Source organism: Drosophila miranda (assembly GCF_003369915.1).
Source record: "Drosophila miranda strain MSH22 chromosome Y unlocalized genomic scaffold, D.miranda_PacBio2.1 Contig_Y1_pilon, whole genome shotgun sequence".
Classification (NCBI taxonomy): Eukaryota; Metazoa; Arthropoda; class Insecta; order Diptera; family Drosophilidae; genus Drosophila; species Drosophila miranda.
The window spans coordinates 53,489,073-53,490,490 of NW_022881603.1; the positions used below are offsets into that span (position 1 = coordinate 53,489,073).

The 1,418-nt window shown below is 58.0% G+C and overlaps 1 protein-coding gene across 1 annotated transcript; it reads left to right on the top strand.

The window, feature by feature from the left end:
• The first annotated feature begins 358 nt into the window (after positions 1 to 358).
• LOC117190424 lies at positions 359 to 1,203 on the top strand. The gene is made up of 2 exons (XM_033395504.1): positions 359 to 378; positions 443 to 1,203. The coding sequence occupies exons 1-2, from the start codon at positions 362 to 364 to the stop codon at positions 1,188 to 1,190; spliced, it is 765 nt and encodes a 254-aa protein (XP_033251395.1). The 5' UTR covers positions 359 to 361; the 3' UTR covers positions 1,191 to 1,203.
• Positions 1,204 to 1,418: the final 215 nt, after the last annotated feature.

The following is a 1,418-nucleotide window of genomic DNA, read 5'->3' on the forward strand; positions in this document are numbered from 1 at the left end:
CACAACACAGAGAACGGCAGCAAATATCGAACGCACAGGGAACATAAAGTAAATAAAAATACAAATACAAAACAAAGCACATGAACGAATATTTCCTCACAGGTACTGGAATAAGATGAATCCAACCATTAACAATCCACGTTCCCCATTCACCCGCTCGCAGTGTATTTTCGGATCCATGGGATCCTTCGTCTTTACCGACCAGCAGCAGCAGCAGCAGCCGGGGCTGCAGGTCCCCCCGAAGGTTCCGCCGACAAGAATGGACTTAATGCGATGCCCTTCCTAGGCCAAATCCACACCGGTCCTCTGCTGTCCCGCCCAATGGGTCCAATAGGTCACGCTCACCCCCCACCTTCCTCCGATGGGGGATTCAGATGGGTGAGCGGCAGCAGCCCAGACTCCCCTTCCCCCAGGACATAACTTACCCCCGGCTCCCCTGCAGATTCAATGCTGTGCCACAGATGGCTTCGATGGGACCACCGCCCGTGTTGAGCTCCCTCTGGACAGGCGGCGCTTCTCCGGACAGACGCGGAGACTACTACGACGACCCCCACGAAGAGTACTCGGACTGCCGCTACGAGGGCGACTACGAGGGCGACTACGAGGGCGACTACTCGATGCCCACCGAGGAGGACCAAGAGGAGGAGTCGTGCTCCTGTCAGAGCCAGACCTGTCAGAGCCAGAGCGAGTTCAGCTCGATAGAGCGCACCGAGTCGGACTCGGAGTGGGAGGAGCTCTCCGACGGCCCTTCCCCCAGGGTCTCCCCGCTGGAGTCCCTCGGCGCAGTCGTGCTCTCCACAATGCAGCCGGAGCACCGTCAGCGCATGGTGGCCTTGTACCACCTCGTCTTGGAGACCGCTGTGGTCAAGGTCGTGCTGCTGGTGCTGCAACTGCTGTGCTGCGCGTTGTTCTGGCTGGTCGAGAAGACCGTGGGCTTCAACGAAACCGTCGGCTCGAAGCGCCACCGATTGTGGAACAGCAAGTTCAAGCTGCGCACCATCCAGCGCCAGTTGCTGTGGCGCATGGCCAATGCCCGGGGCAACGAGACGCTCGTCTTCTTTGCCGTGCTCATGACCACGCCCTGGCTGTTCTCCCTCAGCCTCCTGGGATTCATCCTGTCCCTGGCGGCGCTCCTGAAGAAGACCGTCGAGCAGCTGGTGTTCCAGATACGCCTGCACCTCGTGCTCTAGGGGCAGCCATCGAGCAGAAAGCAGCAAGCAGCAAGCACACACTGACAGAAGACACACGGCCACACGCCCGACACTCCACCCCTCCCCTCAGAGATGTTTGCACTTCCATTTGGGCATCTATTTTCGTTGATGCTGGCATCGCAGTTCACGGAATCGTCTCTCCGTTTTTGGCCGCAATGAAAATAGATACCGAAATATTCGAAATTCAAAGTCAATTCCCACGAGAGA